General features: G+C 44.2%; 1 protein-coding gene across 3 annotated transcripts in view; it reads right to left on the reverse strand.

Moving 5' to 3' along the window:
- Nucleotides 1-17154, reverse strand: part of LDAH (lipid droplet associated hydrolase) — a 440292-nt gene that overhangs the window by 82751 nt on the left and 340387 nt on the right. For all 3 annotated transcript variants that reach the window (XM_029595992.1, XM_029595993.1, XM_029595994.1), the window contains one exon: nucleotides 6928-7168. In XM_029595992.1, the coding sequence (XP_029451852.1) occupies nucleotides 6928-7168 (241 nt within the window). The remainder of the gene's footprint in view (nucleotides 1-6927; nucleotides 7169-17154) is intronic.

A 17154-nucleotide genomic window follows, 5' to 3' on the forward strand; every position in this document is an offset into this window, starting at 1 on the left:
ACAGAGGTCAAAGGGCATGACCAAGTACTCATAGTGGCCGTCTTGAGTGTCAAAGGCAGTCTTCCATTCATCGCCTTCCTGGAATTGAATTAAGTTATAGGCCCCTCTAAGATCCTGTTTTGTGAAGATTTGTGCCTCCCTCAGGCGTTCAAATAGCTCCATGATAACAGGTAAGCGATTGCAGTTCTTCCGAGTGATGGCATTGAGGTCCTGGCAGTCAATACATGATCTTAGTGATCCATCTTTTTTCACAACAAAGAAGAATTCTGCTCTGGCTGATGAGAATGATGGGTGGATAAAACTCTGTTCCAAGTTCTCACGGATATAAGATAACATGGCTTAAGTCTCAGGTATGGACAGTGGATAGGCTTAGCCCATGGGAGGTATCTTGCCTGGGAGTAAATGAATAGGACAATCATATGGCCAATGTGGGAGTAGTGTCTTGGCCTATATACTGAATACAACCGCAAAGGTTGCATAATGAGGAGAGAGACCCTGCAGGTCTGAATCAGTTGTCTGAGCCATGATAACCGGTGGACCCCCAGTGGCAGATGGACACCCAGTGGGCAATTTGAAAGGTTCCCAGTTTATCAAGGGATTGTGGAACATGAGCTAGGGCAGTCCCTGGGTAACACACAAAAGGACATATTTTCCCAGTGTAAGAGTCCAGTCTGAAGTGTGAGAGATGAAGTGACCACGGTTAGGTGGCTGAGAATATGGTGAATGCCTTGGGGTTTTGGAAATGGACCCTTGGATCGAGGTGAGGTTGGCAGTACTCACAGGAAGGAGCCCTGCAGGACCTCACCATCAGCAGATGGAGCTGGCTGAAACAGATGCCCAACAGTAACTTCACTCAAGACGTTCCCCTTAGGTTGAGCCCTCAGGTGCTGGGGCGGGCTGGACATAGGCATGGGCCTCTGTGCAGAGATGACTCCAACGCAGAAGAGACAATTGGCTAGTGGGAAGAGAACAAGGTCAGTCCAAGCAGATGTCGGGGCAGGCAGCAGAGACAAGAGCATGCCGTGATCAGGGCGGGCAGCAAGCAGAGGTCACAAGGCAGGCAGAAATCCAACGTGGTCAAGAAGAGGTCCAAAGTCAAGCCAGGAATCCAAGTGAAGATGAAGCCAGAGGTCCAAGCCGAGATGTCAATTCGAGAGAAGGAAGGCAAGGCAGAATGTTACGACTGTTGCTGCCCATCTCCACTTCACCCTCCTTACCTCTTTGGCGACTCCTCCCACAGTTGATGGACGTCTGGCTGCCGCGGCACCTGCCTGCCGTCCTCTCCGGCATCCCCGGTCCGGCTTGGGCACTGCATCCCGCCATGTTGTTCAGCTGCCATAGGGCGCATGCACCGCACGGCCCTGCTTCTTATTCCTTCTTTAGCGCGAACCCCAGGGGCGTCCCCCTGTGATGATGTCACACATCCCAGATACAAAAGCCTACTCTGTTAGCTAGCTCAACGAGTTAGCAAGGGACTCCTTATGGATGGGATTCGCTCTCCGTACCTAGCTACTCAGCTTCTCCTTATTGGACTTACTCTATCGGTGTACCCGCTCCTCGGGGGCCTCTCTCTTTTCTTTCAGGCCGCTGTCTGGAACCGGTACTCGCGCCTCGAGGGCCCATGTTCCCAGAATCGCTGCCTGAGCTCACTTCTGCTTGGAAGACACTACTGCCTATACCATCAGTGAGTTACCATCTAGACTCTCTCAGAGCTGTTCCCTGGAACCAGGTACTTGCTCCTCGAGGGCCTGCCTCTATTCCAGCTTCTGTGTTACCTTCTGGGAGAAACCGCTGTGTGAGTATTCAACCAACGAGCCTCCATACCGGAACCCTGTGTATGCTCCACTGTACTCACTATCTCAGTTTCTCTCCACTACAGCACAGCTATTGAGGGATCGCTGTTCCAGTGTCCTGAGGGACTACAAGCCCAGCTGGGCTTCATCTCTACTCACTACTGCCACCTCTGGTGGCTTCTCAACTGTTTAATAAAAGATAATTCTTTTATTATCTTTTATTAAGATAATAAAAGTAATTAAATAAATAAAAATAATTAAAGGTCTCTCCCTCAGGGTCAGATTCACGATGATGCGAGATGTCCGACGCCGTAACCATTTAATCTTATAATTTAATCTCATTATTTCCCCGCATGCTGTATGTTATAATGCATTCATGCTTTTCAAGTCTGCTGTAAATCCAAGTTTGCTGAATGTTTGTTTATTTATATTTTGTATATTTATACTTATATTTATAATAATTTTATTTTATTTTAAGTCGTTCGCTGCTTTATCTATAAGTTCATACGAAGTTAGCCCTGTGATCTGTACCCTCTTGTTTGATGTAATTTCCAACTTTGGTTCTATGTAAACCGACGTGATATCTACTAGTACAGGAACATCGGTATATAAAAGCCTTAAATAAATAAATTCTAAAGCTGAGCCTGACCTGTGGCCCCTCATGGGACTTCCCCCTGTGGGCGTGGTCATCTGCCACAGTGTCCAAGGATCCACCCAAAACATTACAAACAATAACACAGAACAAAAGGAATATACCAAAGACAGGTGAGGGACCACCAGACATGAACACAGGAACTCCGAAGAAACTGGAAGGGACAAGGAACACAAAGACAAGGCACTGGAACAGAAGCAGGATTAGGAACAAGGAAGGACATGGCTAACACCTACTCCAAGCAGTTCTACCTATTGCCGAATCGGTCAATAACTACCCAAATAGTGCTGCAGCTATTAGAGAGAGAAAGATCCACCAAAAAGTTGATGGACAATTGGGTCCAGATTTCCCTGGTGGTCGGCAATGTCTGTAATAGCCCCCAAGTTTGTCCCACCAATGTTTTTTGCTGTGCACAGGTAGGACAAGAGTCCACATAGGTCCTGACATCTCTCTGCATATGAGGCCACCAATAATACTGCTGGAATAGCATGAGAGTTTGGGTCCACCCAGGGTGACCTGTGACATAGAAGTCGTGGGACAATTCCAATATCTTCTGTCTGAGCCAGTATGGAAGAAAGAACAGGGACCATTGGGCTTGGGTTGCATTCAGACATTGTGCATGGTGAAGATATTTCAAGTTTCTGTGGCTGGAATATATCATAATCCGATGTGCACCCCCCTCCAACCACTGTTACCACTCCTCGAACAACATCTTGATGATAGCTAGCAATTCCCGGTCTCAATCCCATAATTCCACTTGGTGGAAGAGAACTATAATGAGAAGGAGGAGCAGGGGTGGAGAACCCCTGTACTGGAGTGTTGACTCAACACAGCCCTTACACCCAAGGAGGAGGAGTCAACTTCTAAGATGAATGGACGTGTGGGGTCCGGATGATTGAGGCATGGTTCCGGGAGAAAGGCCTTCTTCAACTCTAGGAATTATGTGACCACATTAGAAGCCCAAGCCTTGGTATTGGCTCCCTTTCTGGTGAGCGTCATGAGTGGGACCACGATCCTGGAATAATTGGGGATGAAGTGCCAGTAGTAGTTCGCGAAGCCCAAAATCCTCTGCAATGTGCAGAGACCAGAAGGTTGTGACCAACACTGGATACACTTGACCTTCTCTGGATCCATACGCAAAATCTATACAGCAGTAACACCAAGGACTCAAACAACAAGACCCCTACCTATGAAAAAGCACAAGTAAATATTTCACTGAATCCCAGAATACCAATACACCACCCTCTGGGGAAACAAAAAGCAGAGCTGCTTACCTGTACCAGATGTTCTCCTAGGACATGGTGCCAGACACCAGTGGATGGAGTCTGGCACAGAAAACGTATGTCAAAGTTTCTGGAACTTTGACTAAGCACACTGAGCATGCCCAGCATGCCCTATACCATGCGTCCACACGGGGTCCATCTTCAGTCTCGTAAAATAGAATTACTACTAAAATAAAAAACAGGAGAAACCCAATTCTGCGGGGTGGCGGGCGGGTTTCATGAGGACTAACATCCTGCTGTCCTAGAAGAACACCTGTTACAGGTAGGCAACTCTGCTTTACCCTAGGACAAGCAGGATGGCAGCCCTCACACATGGGTGAATCCCTAGCTACAGGCTGTTTCCCAACACAAAAGGGAAGCAGCAAGCAGCAACCAGGTACCAACGAGCACAACAACCACAGTGTTATTAGTAACAGAGCTGGAGACAGCCTGAACCCAAACAATGGGCCCTAGGGAGGGAGAGTTGGGTTCTATACCTCAAAGAGTTTCTGAAGGACAAACTGGCCAAATCTGCCATCACGTCAGCCATCCCTATTCAGACAGTAGTGAGATGCAAATGTGTGGAGAGAACTCCATGTCGCAGCCTTGCAGATCTCCTCCATGGGAACTGCTCGCAAGTGGGCCACCAACGTTGCCATGGCTGTGACAGAATGAGCCTTGACATGATCCCCAAGATGCAGTTCCACCTGGGCATAACAGAAGGTGATAGAATCTGCAAGCCAATTGGATAGTGTCTGTTTCGTAAAGGCATCTTCCAACCTATTCCAATCAAAAGAAATAAAAAGTTGGGTGGACTGTCTATGGACTTCTGCCCGCTCCAGATAGAAGGCTAAGGCTCTCTTGAAATCCAAACTGTGCAGTGCTTGTTCGCCTTGGTGCGAATGGGGATGGGAAAGAATGTTGGCAGGTCAATTGACTGGTTAAGATGGAAATCCATCACCACATTAGGTAGGAATTTAGGGTGCATACCCAAGGCCACCCTGTCATGATAAAACTTGGTATAAGGTGGATAAGTCACTAAGGCCTGGAGCTCGCTGACCCTGCGTGCTGAAGTGACCGCCACCAAACATGTGACCTTCCAAGTCAGGGTCTTCAAATCACATGAGTGCAGTGGCTCAAAGGGAGCTTTCATCAGCTGAGCCAGCACTACGTTGAGGTCCCAAGACACAACGGGAGGCCTTAGGGGAGGCTTCAACTGAAGCAGGCCCCGCATAAAGTATACAACTATATGCTGTACAGAGATGGGCATACCATCTACACCTTGGTGGTATGTGCTGAATTGTACATAGATGGAACTCTAACGGATTTGATTTTCAAGCCAGTCTCTGATAGGTGTAGAAGGTAATCAAGCAGTTTTTGTGTGGAGCAGGAGAACCAATCTAGGGCCTTCTGCTCACACACATGGAAAACTTCCTGTACTTCAGCCCATAGGACCTTCTAGTGGAAGTCTTTCTAGAAGCCACTATGACCCAAGACACATCTTCTGAAAGATCAAGCGGCTGAAGAATCAGCCTCTCAACATCTAGGCTGTAAGCGACAGGGTCTGGAGGTTGGGATGCCACAGCCTGTCCTGATCTTGTGTGATGAGAGCTAGAGAAGTCCCCAGACTGATTGGTCTCCGGAATGACAACTCCCGAAGGAGTTGAAACTTGATCTGCCTTGGCCAATGAGGGGCTATGAGACTCATAGACCCTCTGTCTTCTTGAAGCTTCATGAGGGTCCGTAATGGACATGGTCCTTGGACACTGTGGGCATCGATGGAAACCGGAGAAGGCCATGATGATCAAAAGGAAAAATAATGAGAATGGTGATGGTGGGAGGTCGAAGCTGGTGGGCACTGAGGCAACCGCCGCCACAGGGGAAACTGAAAACAAAAACTTACTGAAAATCATGCCTGGGGAGCCTAAGGGAAGACTGAGAGGGACCCGACATTGATGAAAATGCGACAAACCTGAAAAATAGGTTTGAAAGTTTTCCAAGGCAATTTTCTGTTTCTCCCATTTCATTTCATTTATTGAACTTTAAATACCACTTGTCAAGCAAGTTACCCAGGTGGTTTACAAAATAAAGCATACCTAATAGTCAAATACAAAAAACATTGGCAGACTTAAAATGGTAAGCATAAAATTAAAACAAAACATTAATAAGCATCTGCACACATATAAAATACTAAAATACAGAAAGTACATTACTGACTAGTTAGCAGTAGTGTTAAAGCTAACTCTATATTCTTCAAGGTCCGTCTGCAGGTATTAATAGTCTCTCTTACTCTCTGGCTCAGATTGCAGCTCTCTCTTTTTCCTCCCCTGCTCCATCTCTTTCTTTTTCTTCCCTGCTCCCTTCAGAGGACCAGGGATGGGGAGAGGATCAGGGATGGGGAGAGGAGACAGGATGAAAGAACTGGCGATGGTAAAAGGACTAGGAATGAGAGAGAGGATCGGGAATTATGAGAGACAGAGGGCAACAGCCTCTAGCAAGCCTGCCTCCTACCTCCAACACCCCCCTCCAAGCAAGCCTACCTCCTACATTCAACCCCCTATCCGCCTCTCCTGCTCATCAGTTTTTCTGCTGGCCCCCAAACATCTGACACTGGCACAGTGCAGGTCTTGAGGCTGAGACGCTCGGAAGCCTCTACTCTTGTGCTGATTTTGCAATCTTAAGTCTTGCAAGATCAGCGCAAGAGTAGAAACACCCACTAGCATGAGCTGTTCTGGGACAGCTGAGAAAAATTAAAGATCCCCAGCGGAAGGTAAAGTTATTCGGCCAGGGCCCGGTTGGCCCACCCATTCTGACACCTATGAAAACAGACCAGTATTCCACAAGTATTATCTGCTTTAACATTTAGTAAAAATGTGAAAATTAAAAAATCTTCACTGAGGAACATCACATGCCAAAAAAAAAAAAAAAGGACAAAGAAATGCTGTAAACTCCAGTTACTTGTGTCTGATGCAATAATTAAAAACTTGAGATGGACTAGTTTCTATTACAAGATTACAGAGCGGTCACTCTTCAATGCTAAAACATAACCTTCTACACATCTACCTAAAAATTAACATTTAACTCCTTAACTGAAATTACTATTATGACTTTCTTTCTGAAATTCACAATTTAACATACATGTTTAGGTCTTTTCATAGTCTCAACATAACACAAACAAAAAACTTTTCTGTAATAACCATAGGAAGAAAAATATGCTTACCTATGCAACTCACACTAAAGAGATTCAGTGAAGCAGTCACTGAAGCTTCATCAACTGATTTCAGTCCTCGCAGTACAAACCTTACCAGACAAGCTTTGATGCTATCTGGTAAGAAGGATAACAGGTAGGCAGGAATGTACACAGCATAACGAAGTCTGCAGAGAACAGGTGTAAAAAATTTGCCTTGTGGTGACTGAGCCATGCGCTCGATTGTTGGAAACAGCAACACTGATCGGAGAACCTGCAAAGTCATGATAAAATAAAACAGTGAGGCACAGTCCTTTGGCATTGTAACAGATTTTGAAAGACATGAAGTGTTCTTTGTCAGATGGATTACTAAGTCTAAAGGTAATTACATGCTGCTTGGAATGCTAACCATCTGGGTAGTTTGTTACCACCTCTGGAGCAAGCACAAAATCTTACAAAACATTTGCAGGTTGACCGATAAAGTACGTATTGAAAAGGTGATACCACAAGAGGGCAGCACACAGAAATAACCATTACATGTCAAATCAAGTTATTTCTAAAGCAACAATTTCTTTCTTTTAGAAATTATTTTATTCACTCTGCTTATCAATCCAAATATCTCTTTTATTGTGTAGTACATCTCTTGCATGTTAAAGATTATAACCAGTTCAGTACAGCAAGGTTAAAGTTATATATTCTTTGCCACTGCTACTATGCTGTGCAACTTTGCTCAGGATTTTGTGTTACAGTATACATTTTTCAGATTGTATGAGACACATACAATAGATAAAAACTTCAACTATTGTTTGAGAACATTGGACCTATAAAATGTTTCATAACTTGCAAAGAATCCAGAGGCTTCCAGATCCAGCACAGCTACTAGAGCCCTTTTCCTAAAACAATTACACATATACTGCATGTGTTAAGCTACTTATCCGACAAGTATATACTTATTTCCAGTTTTTGTTACACAGAGAATACTATTAACAAAGAAAGTGCATTACTGATGACATAGTGTCACCTACTACATTTCCTCCACAGACTGAAGCAAATAAGCAATATTAACATTGCCATTTCAGTCGCTACCCAGTCTCCCAAGAGATTCTTCTCTTAATTACTCTGTGTTATATAATTTAGTACAGTACTTAAAACAGTTGAGAGATTTATGTTTGTTTGTTCACCAGTTGCTAAAGAGTGGCTAGGACCATTTAAAAAGTTCGCTGCGTGCCTCAGCTAACACTATCCTTCCCCCTGGATAAAGAGAAATATATTCGCCATGAAAATCAATCCGGGGCCTCAATTTTTCATTAAAGCCTACCAGCAGTTGAAGTACAGGAATGTAAGCCTCCTACTAAATTATGTGGTACTTTTGCTATATTTCAACCAGAAGCTGAACTGAAACTCTTGTGATCTAAAGCAGATTTGACCTAGGTTCCCAGGCATGCATTAATCCTAAAATATACAGTTTATACATACAGGATTATCTGTCTAGAGTGCTGCACCAATCATTAGGAGAACATTATAAATCTATTTAGGAGACAAATATAACTTGAATCAATTATCAAATTCCTACACCTACACACTTGGGTATTGTCTCATAATCTGAACTGCAACGGTGGGGGGGGGGGGGGTGGAGTTTGATCTGGCAATAACTTGCTATTTTCTCCACAACACAGTACTCACAAAATGTTTTAAGGTTCAATCTTTTTATTGAAAATGTATCAGTACAACAACAAGAAAAAACAACAGAAAACAAAAATGCTGGAAATTACAAATAATCATCATCTATTACACTTTTTGGACAAGGAGGTTTCAAAATTCTTCCTAGGAGTTTAGATAATCTGACAAGAGCTTCCAGATGATGTAAACTTGTTTCTTTGGATTCAGTTTCATAGCTACCACATTTACATATTTATGCACCAAACATATAGTATTCTACAAATAAGTGTACTCAAGAGGTCACTATTTTTCCAATTGCTCAGTATCATTTGCAAGGCATGTGCTAGGAGAATGTCCAATAACTTCCTCTGGTTGACAGTAAATGTCCCATTAATAGCATGAGACCATAAAATGATTACTTTATATGTTATAGGTATAGATAGTGGCAAAATTTCATTTATGTGTTACCATACTTGAGTCCAAAAAAGGTCAGATCTTAATGCAATCATATAGCATACGCTGTAAGGTGCCCCCTGTTTGTTCACAGTGCCAGCAATTACCAGAGTTCCGTATGGATGATCTATACAATTTCATCTATACAATTTCATAAGTATAGAGACTGTGGCAGACTGGCCAAGCGTGAAATTATCGTAATTTGCACTTAATATCTTTCCCAGTTAAAATTTGCCCTCTCTAGTGACAGTTCCTTCTCCCAAACTGCCTCTAGTCCTGAACATTGGGAAGCAGAGAAATTATGGAGAATCTTACAGAACTTGGATTCTACATGGTCACCAAAGTTGAATTTTGGATATAGAGAATAAAGCTCCGTATTTTCGGGTAATGTATCTTTTGTTTTAAGACTGTTCTATACAGTGCCTTTATTGTATCCATTTATATACCTGAGACTGAGGCAATTGAAATCTTTGGGTAAGCTCTTCAAAAGGCCATATGATTCCACAATGTTATATCTTTTGAAGTGACCAAATTCCCTTAGCCTTCCATTTACCCCAGTTGATTAACTTTCCATTAATAAGAGTGAATTGTACCATATTGCAGAATGTTGGTTTGGCTTCCATTTAATCTTTAATAAACTATCTATGGCACATAGGACTAAGGATGTAGCATTTAAAGTTGGAACATTCTTAACTGAGTAGGGAATTTTCATCCCAGGCACTAAGCCCAATGGTAATGGTGTGACCATACTCTTTTCAAGAGTATGCCAATTTGGTATGTGGGGGACCTTTGGTCTCTCACTAATTGGCCCTAGATCCCTGCTGGTAGGTAACAGCTAGAAGGGGCAGACCATTCTTTGTAGCACTTTCCCCTCAGGATGCCTGTGATGGTTCAGAAAGGGGTGGGGGGTGTGGAGACTTAGAGGTAGATTTTAAAAGGTGCGCGCGGGAGTAGATTTGTTCGCGCAAACCAGCGCGAACAAATCTACTCCCGATTTTATAACATGCGCGTGCTGCCGCGTGCATGTTATAAAATACAGGGTCGGCGCGTGCAAGGCTACGCAAAATTGGCAGCCTGCGTGCGCCGCGCAGCCATCCTCTGTTCTCTCCTAGGCCGCTCCGATTTCGGAGCGGCCTAGGAGCTGCAAGGAAGATGGGGCAAAGAAGCTCTATGGGCTGACCTAAAAAAAGATGATGGGGCTTCCGTTTCTATTGGAGTGATTTACAGGCCTCCAAATCAAATAGAAAAGCTTGACAAAGCTCTAGTTGAAGACATACAAAAGATGGGAAAAAAGGGAGAAGTGATGATTGTTGGAGATTTTAATATGCCAGATGTAGACTGGAGAATCCCTTCTGCAGAATTTAACAGTAGTAGAGAGATAGTGGATGCCCTGCAAGGGGCTCTGTTCAAACAAATGGTAATGGAACCCACGAGGGAGGGAGCTATACTCAACTTAGTTCTCACTAATGGAGATAACGTCTCTAATGTCCAGGTGGGTGCCCACCTCAGCACCAGTGATTATCATACAGTATGGTTTCATATCACAAATAGGATACGGAGAAGTAGCACAGACTCAAGTTTTGCAGTTCAAAAACACGGACTTTGATGAAATGGGGAAGTATCTGGAGGAAGAACTAGAAGACTGGGAGAAAGAGAGAGATGTGGAACAACAGTGGACCAAACTAAAAGGAGCAATCACCAAGGCAACTAATATATATGTTAGAAAAGTAAAGAAAAGCAAGAGAAAAATGAGACCTATCTGGTTCTCAAAGGAGGTGGCTGACAAAATAAAAGCCAAAAGAACAGCGTTCAAGAAATATAAAGAATCCCAAAGAGAAGAACACAAGGAAGAATATCTAGTGGAACAGAGGGAGACAAAGAAAGCAATCAAGAAAGCGAAAATTCAAGCGGAAGAAAGGATCGCCAAAGAGGTAAAGCAAGGTGACAAAACATTTTTCAGATACATCAGTGAAAGGAGAAAAGTCCAAAGTGGAATACTGAAATTGAAAGGTGAAAAGGATCAATGGGTGGAGACAGATAAAGAAATGGCAGAATTATTAAACAAATACTTCAGTTCAGTGTTCACTAAAGAAGACCCTGGAGAAGGACCGTCGCTAGTTAACAAGAAAATAGAGGGGAATGGAGTAGATGTAACTCCATGGGGCCTGATGAGGTTTATCCCAGGATACTGAGGGAGCTCAGAGATGTGCTGGCGGGTCCGCTGTGTGACCTATTCAATAGATCCCTAGAAACGGGAGTGGTGCCAAGTGATTGGAGAAGAGCGGTGGTGATCCCGCTTCACAAGAGTGGAAACAGAGAGGAGGCTGAAAACTACAGACCCGTTAGCCTCACCTCGGTGGTGGGAAAAGTAATGGAGTCGCTGTTAAAAGAAGGAATAGTGAACTATCTACAGTCGGAAGAATTGCTGGACCAGAGGCAGCATGGATTCACCAGGGGAAGATCCTGTCAGACAAATCTGATTGACTTTTTTGACTGGGTAACCAAAGAAATGGATCAAGGAAGATCACTCGATGTCATCTACTTGGACTTCAGCAAGGCTTTTGATACGGTCCCACACAGGAGACTGGTGAATAAAATAAGAACCTTAGGAGTGAGTGCCAAGGTGGTGGCCTGGATTGCAAACTGGTTGACGGACAAAAGACAATGTGTGATGGTAAATGGAACTTACTCTGAAGAGAGAGCGTTGTTGAGCGGAGTGCCGCAGGGGTCGGTTTTGGGACCAGTCCTGTTCAATATCTTTGTAAGCGACATTGCGGAAGGGATAGAAGGTAAGGTTTGTCTTTTTGCGGATGACACTAAAATCTGCAATAGAGCGGATACGCCGGAAGGAGTGGAGAGAATGAGACGGGATTTAAGGAAGCTAGAAGAGTGGTCAAAGATATGGCAGCTGAGATTCAATGCCAAGAAGTGCAGAGTCATGCATATGGGGTATAGAAATCTGAATGAACTGTATTCGATGGGGGGAGAAGGGCTGATGTGCACGGAGCAGGAGAGAGACCTTGGGATGATAGTGTCTAATGATCTGAAGTCGGCGAAACAATGTGACAAGGCGATAGCTAAAGCCAGAAGAATGCTGGGCTGCATAGAGAGAGGAATATCGAGTAAGGAGAGGGAAGTGATAATCCCCTTGTACAGGGCCTTGGTGAGGCCTCAACTGGAATACTGTGTTCAGTTCTGGAGACCGTATCTCTGAAGGGACAGAGACAGGATAGAGGCAGTCCAGAGAAGGGCGACCAAAAAGGTGGAGGGTCTTCATCGAATGACTTATGAGGAGAGATTGAAGAATCTAAATACGTACACCCTGGAGGAAGGGAGGAGCAGAGGTGATATGATATGATCCAAAGACAACGACAAACCTTTTCCGTTGGAAAAAAATCAGCAGAACCAGGGGTCACGATTTGAAGCTCCAGGGAGGAAGACTCAGAACTAATGTCAGGAAGTATTTCTTCACGGAGAGGGTGGTGGATGCCTGGAATGCCCTTCCAGAGGAAGTGGTGTAGACCAGAACTGTGAAGGACTTCAAAGGGGCGTGGGATAAACACTGTGGATCCATAAAGTCTAGAGGACATGAATGAAAAGCGGGTGGCTCGCGGGAATGATGGCTACTACCTGGAGATAATACCCTTATTCAATAAACATACACACGATTAATGCGACTCCAAATTGCTCCAAGCTTCAACGGCAAGAGGAAATGTGGAAAAAGATTTGCATTCACAAAAAGCGGGGAGTAGCTTGCTTGTTATGGCGGTTACTACCCCAAACCAAATAAGCTTTATACTTCACTTTCAATGCATAACCAGCATAGCTCTCTGCTTCTACGACAGGGGAGGAAGTCTGATACTATGTGCATATCCAGCATAGCTCTCTGCTTCTACGGCAGGGGAGAAAGTCTGATACTACGTGCATATCCAGCATAGCTCTCTGCTTCTACGGCAGGGGAGAAAGTCTGATACTACGTGCATATCCAGCAAAGCTCTCTGCTTCTACGGCAGGGGAGAAAGTCTGATACTACGTGCATATCCAGCAAAGCTCTCTGCTTCAACAGCAGGGGAGAAAGTCTGATACTACGTGCAAATCCAGCATAGCTCTCTGCTTCAACGGCTGGGGGAATGAAGAAAAGTGGATCTATATACAGACAACAACCAACAGGGACTGAGTTGCATAGTCTGGATAGACAAATGGGCATGGGAGTAGCTTGCTTATTGCAGCGGTTACTACCCCTAACTAATTAAGCTAGATATTACACTTAGATGCAGCTCCAACACTGCTCTGGTGGGGGTGGAAGGGAAATAGAACCAAAGGGTTACTAAGAGCCAAGAGTTACAGATAAGTATGAGAAAAAAAATAAAAGTGCAAAGCTTGCTGGTCAGACTGGATGGGCCGTTTGGTCTTCCTCTGCCGTCAATTCTATGTTTCTATGTTTCCTTCTGGCCCCCCCCCCCACCTTCCCCTCCCTTCCCCTATCTAACCCACCCCCCAGCCCTAACTAATTCCCCACCCTACCTTTATTTTACAAGTTACGCCTGCCTGTGGTTGCTTTCTTCACAAAAACAATATTAATATTTTACCTATCTTACCACAGAATGTTTTACGAAAAGAGAGGGGAAGATATCAAGGATGTAATTTATCTGTACAGCCAAAATCATTTTGATGGCCTCAAGTCTCCCCCACCAAGATAAATATAATGGAGACCATCTTTGAGTTGTCCATTCCAGAATCTTTGTGATTGCATCATCAAAGCTTCTATGTCTGGCTTAATCATCCCTAAATACTCAAAACCATTAGAGGACCATTTAATATTTAAATCAGGAAGAGAGGATTGGACACACAAAGTATTAAATGGCATAAGTTCAGTTTTTTCCCCGGTTCACTTTATAACTGGAGAATGTCGAAAAATGTTGCATTAGATTTAGCAATTAAGGCTGACTTTAGGGTGAGATAGAAATAATTGCATGTCATCTGCATAGGCAGTGGCCATATACCCTTGATCACCTCAATGAGACACCGACAATTCTCTCATTTTGTCGGGTAGTGAGCAGGAGGGGTTCAAGAGTTGTACTGACTAATAGTGGTGATAAAGGTCATCCCTGCCTTGTTCCTCTACCTAAGGTAAAACTGTTAGAGTGAATGCCACTGGCTAAAATTCTTGATTGCAGAGTACTGTACAGTACACATATATTTAGTAAAATATTCTCCAAAACCAAACCATTTAAGTTCTCTAAACATGTAGTCCAATTCAACATGGTTGAATGTTTTTTCAGCATCAGACATTGCCATTATTGGAGTCTTTTGCGATGTCTTTTGAAATGTTTCAAATATTTTCCAGTCTTTTCCAAGTAATGTGCTCTTTTAGTTGTCTTCGGCTTGTCCTTTAGCATGAGATCAGCTTACCCTGGGAATCCTTTCTATATTTTTAATCTGAACTTAATTTATAGATATCTTCACAAGTATTTCAATAATTGTTCAAGATTTTTCAGTACAATACACAGGTAAACCACACCTTTTACATAAGAACATAAGAAATTGCCATGCTGGGTCAGACTAAAGGTCCACCAAGCCCAGCATCCTGTTTCCAACAGAGGCCAAACCAGGCCACAAGAACCTGGCAATTCCCCAAACACTAAGAATATCCCATGCTACTGATGCAATTAATAGCAGTGGCTATTCCCTAAGTAAACTTCATTAATAGCAGTTAATGGACTTCTCTTCCAAGAACTTATCCAAACCTTTTTTGAACCCAGCTACACTAACTGGATACCTAAATCCTAAATTATTTATATTCCTATTTTATATACCAACTCTACTCATTTTAGCTGAGACATCACAGCAACAGCCTATGACCCTACAATACTGGGCCCTTAATCCAGCCACCGGACATCATCGCTGTGCAATGACTGGAGGTATGGATACTGCCTCTACAGCATCCTCAGGCCTGGCTGGCTTCGGGAGCAGAAGACCTGATGTGGGAATTGAACCTACATCTCCCCATAAATCATTTTAATCATCTTATAAAAAGGCAATATTTATTTTCCTAGCCATATGTTCTCAATTAGAATACCCACAAAATACACCTAAGAGATGGAGTCAACCATTGAAAAGTGGTCAAAAATGTCTTAAATTAAATTAAACTGAATGGCTGGTTATTAGATTATGATTCAGTGCTCCATTGTAAAGCAATGAGTTTTTTTTTTATTTTTTCACTATTACTTATTAACTCCAACCCTACCTCATTCAGAAGGAACCCAGAACATCCTCACCAGCCCCAAGGGCTATAGGGATATCTTCTCTGAGACAATTCCTCAGTGCCTTTCTACTGCTGATAGGGGCTGCTACAATAGTGGCAACTATCTTGCCTCCCTCTTCAGGCTCAAATGTGTCATATCTCTAGCACTCTGAAGTCCAGCTGGGCCTGGACAGCAGAGGTGAAAATAAAATGGGCTGGCACAAAATGCCTAGGTTTTGTATAGCAAATTAATGCAAAGTTCAAATAATTGTTTTAGATCAGATCATTAATGAGACACAACCTGCCATTAATTTGACATTAATTCATTTTCTATACAAAATGATTGGTATCAATCAAGGATCCTGTAACAATTCTGAAATCTGCTTACACTCAGACTGTGGCAGTAGCTAAATGTGCCACAATTGAAATATGCATTGTTTTACTATGAAAAAATAAATAAAAAGCAAATTAGACAGGCAGAAAACAAATGAGTAAAAGCACAGACTGTTATTCAAGATATCAAAAATCAGTGCAGTATTCTGTAGTTCATTAATGACTGTACTGATTAGTAATTACTCCCCTTAAGCTGCTTTCTGACTAAATTCATTTTTTATTTTTACTAGTCTACAAAGCTCTGTAATTTATAAAAGCTTCTCAGTGACTTACTTGGTAGAAAAGCTTATGATTTACCAGCCCTGCAGTTTACCTTATTGAGAATGCAGTTGGGACGAACTGCAGATCTACAGTAAATGGAAATCCCAAACATTTACCAATGATACTGACAACACATGCCCAACACATGAATATCCATGTGATTTTGCAAAGCTCATTGTTATGATCACAGCTGGTCATGCTCAGCTCCATAAGATAAGGCAGCATTGTTACGAGCGCGCGCGGGCGCGGTCGTCGTAAGCGGGTGGTGAGCCCTTGGGCCACGGCAGGACTCAAGGAGGAGCCCCAAGCCACACCGTGGGAGGTGAGCTGAGCAGGCATGGTGAGCCAGGCAGGCAGGAACAGAAGCAGGGAGTCCGACCCTCAGCCGGACCTGCATGCCCATGGTAGCCAACACGGGGAAGTTGACTAATGAACGGTCCTCCGACTGTTCCCGGCCCTTTCGGACCTGCCGCTGGGAACGGCAATGGGCAGCAGGCCAGACAGAGGCGAGGGCAGACAGAGTCCTTACACTGAGGACGTGAGACGAGGGCTGAAGCAGACATCCAAGAGAGGCTGAAGCAAGACGTTGGAGACATCAGGGCAAGGGCTGAAGCGAGACATAGGAAAGATCCAGGCGAGCAGGAACTCCGATGCTGGGATACTGACATCCGAAGCCCCTCGGCTGGCAGAAGCTCAAGAGCCCGTGGGACGAATTCCTCCTGTTGGCCACTCCAGGGCCCAACAGGACAGAAGGCTCAGGAACCAGACGAGGACGTAGGTCAAGGCAGAGACACGAAGACATCAGGGCAAGGGCTGAAGCAAGACAATCGTAGACAAGGCAGGTGCAGACATTGCAGACAAGGCTGGACGGAAACATGGCACTGTCCAACAGGGCGCCCTACTCAGCCAGCACAGCTAGACTGGTCACGGACCACCCCGTCCCAGACACGCCCTACACAGCCCAGGAAGGCTGGTCGCGGACCACGCTGAGGAAAGGAGGGTGCAGGGAAACTCCAGGCGAACAGGAACTCCGATGCTGGGATACTGACATCCGAAGCCCTTACGGCTGGCAGGAACAGGAACAGACATCTAGGCACGGTCAGAAACAGACATCAAGACAAGGTACCATCTAGACACGGCAGACCACGGAGGACCTAGATCGGGAGAGGCCACAGACAACTGTGTAACCCAATCCGAAGGCAAACAGGAACTAACAAGCAAGTCCTTATATACTGGAGGTTGTAGGCAAC

This window comes from Rhinatrema bivittatum, chromosome 3 (genome assembly GCF_901001135.1).
Source record: "Rhinatrema bivittatum chromosome 3, aRhiBiv1.1, whole genome shotgun sequence".
Classification (NCBI taxonomy): Eukaryota; Metazoa; Chordata; class Amphibia; order Gymnophiona; family Rhinatrematidae; genus Rhinatrema; species Rhinatrema bivittatum.